The 660-nt window shown below is 63.9% G+C and overlaps 1 protein-coding gene across 1 annotated transcript in view; it reads left to right on the forward strand.

Annotated features, from left to right (window-relative positions):
• ARV1 (ARV1 homolog, fatty acid homeostasis modulator) overlaps positions 1-660 on the forward strand; it is a gene marked incomplete at its 5' end in the record, with an annotated part of 25,919 nt that continues 25,259 nt past the window's right edge. Inside the window, one exon of the mRNA XM_025194740.1 lies at positions 1-81. Coding sequence (XP_025050525.1) covers positions 1-81 — 81 coding nt within the window. The remainder of the gene's footprint in view (positions 82-660) is intronic.

Raw genomic sequence — 660 nt, forward strand, 5'->3', positions numbered from 1 at the left:
TACCGGTGCGGAGAGTGCAGCGACGAGGCCCCGGAGCTGTACAGGGACTATCAGCGCGGGGTGCTGCGCCTCAGCATTTGCGTGAGTCGGGGGCGGGGCCGGGGGAAGGGGGCGGGTCCTGGAGGCAAAGCTCCTGTGGCTCTCTGTTCCCCACTTCTCCGGTCCGGGCGCGTCCATTCTGCGGGTGGGGGGGAGTGTGTGTCACGCCCTGGCCCGCCCCAGCGCTGGGGCTGTTCTATCTCCCGCCTTTTCCAGGGGTTCCAACCCCAGCAGTGGGCTTTCCCGCCTTCCAGTGCCTGGGGGGGCGAGGAGTGATGCATTGTGGGAGGACTGGAGGGGGAGGATTGATGCACTGGGGAGTGCCTAGAGGACTGCCCATCCCCCACGTGCACCCATAACACTGACCTACTTCTCAGTGGGCAGTTCAAAATAGTCCTTGATTTTCCGGGTCCCGTTTTGAGCTGCTCCAGGTGGAATGTGTCTGTCCTAGGGACAGAGGACCCGAGCAGGGTGCAGGGCCTGGGGCAAATCAGCCTGTGCAGGGCCCTACCCCCGCACACACCAAATACGAAGAAGCCAGTGGCAGATTCCGGGGTTGCCGAGCGGCCGGACACAAAGCTGGCAGCAGTGGCACTCAATTGCTGTAGCCCCTCTCTCTGG

The sequence above is a fragment of the Alligator sinensis genome, unplaced genomic scaffold, assembly GCF_000455745.1.
Source record: "Alligator sinensis unplaced genomic scaffold, ASM45574v1 scaffold448_1, whole genome shotgun sequence".
In the NCBI taxonomy this organism is placed as follows: domain Eukaryota; kingdom Metazoa; phylum Chordata; order Crocodylia; family Alligatoridae; genus Alligator; species Alligator sinensis.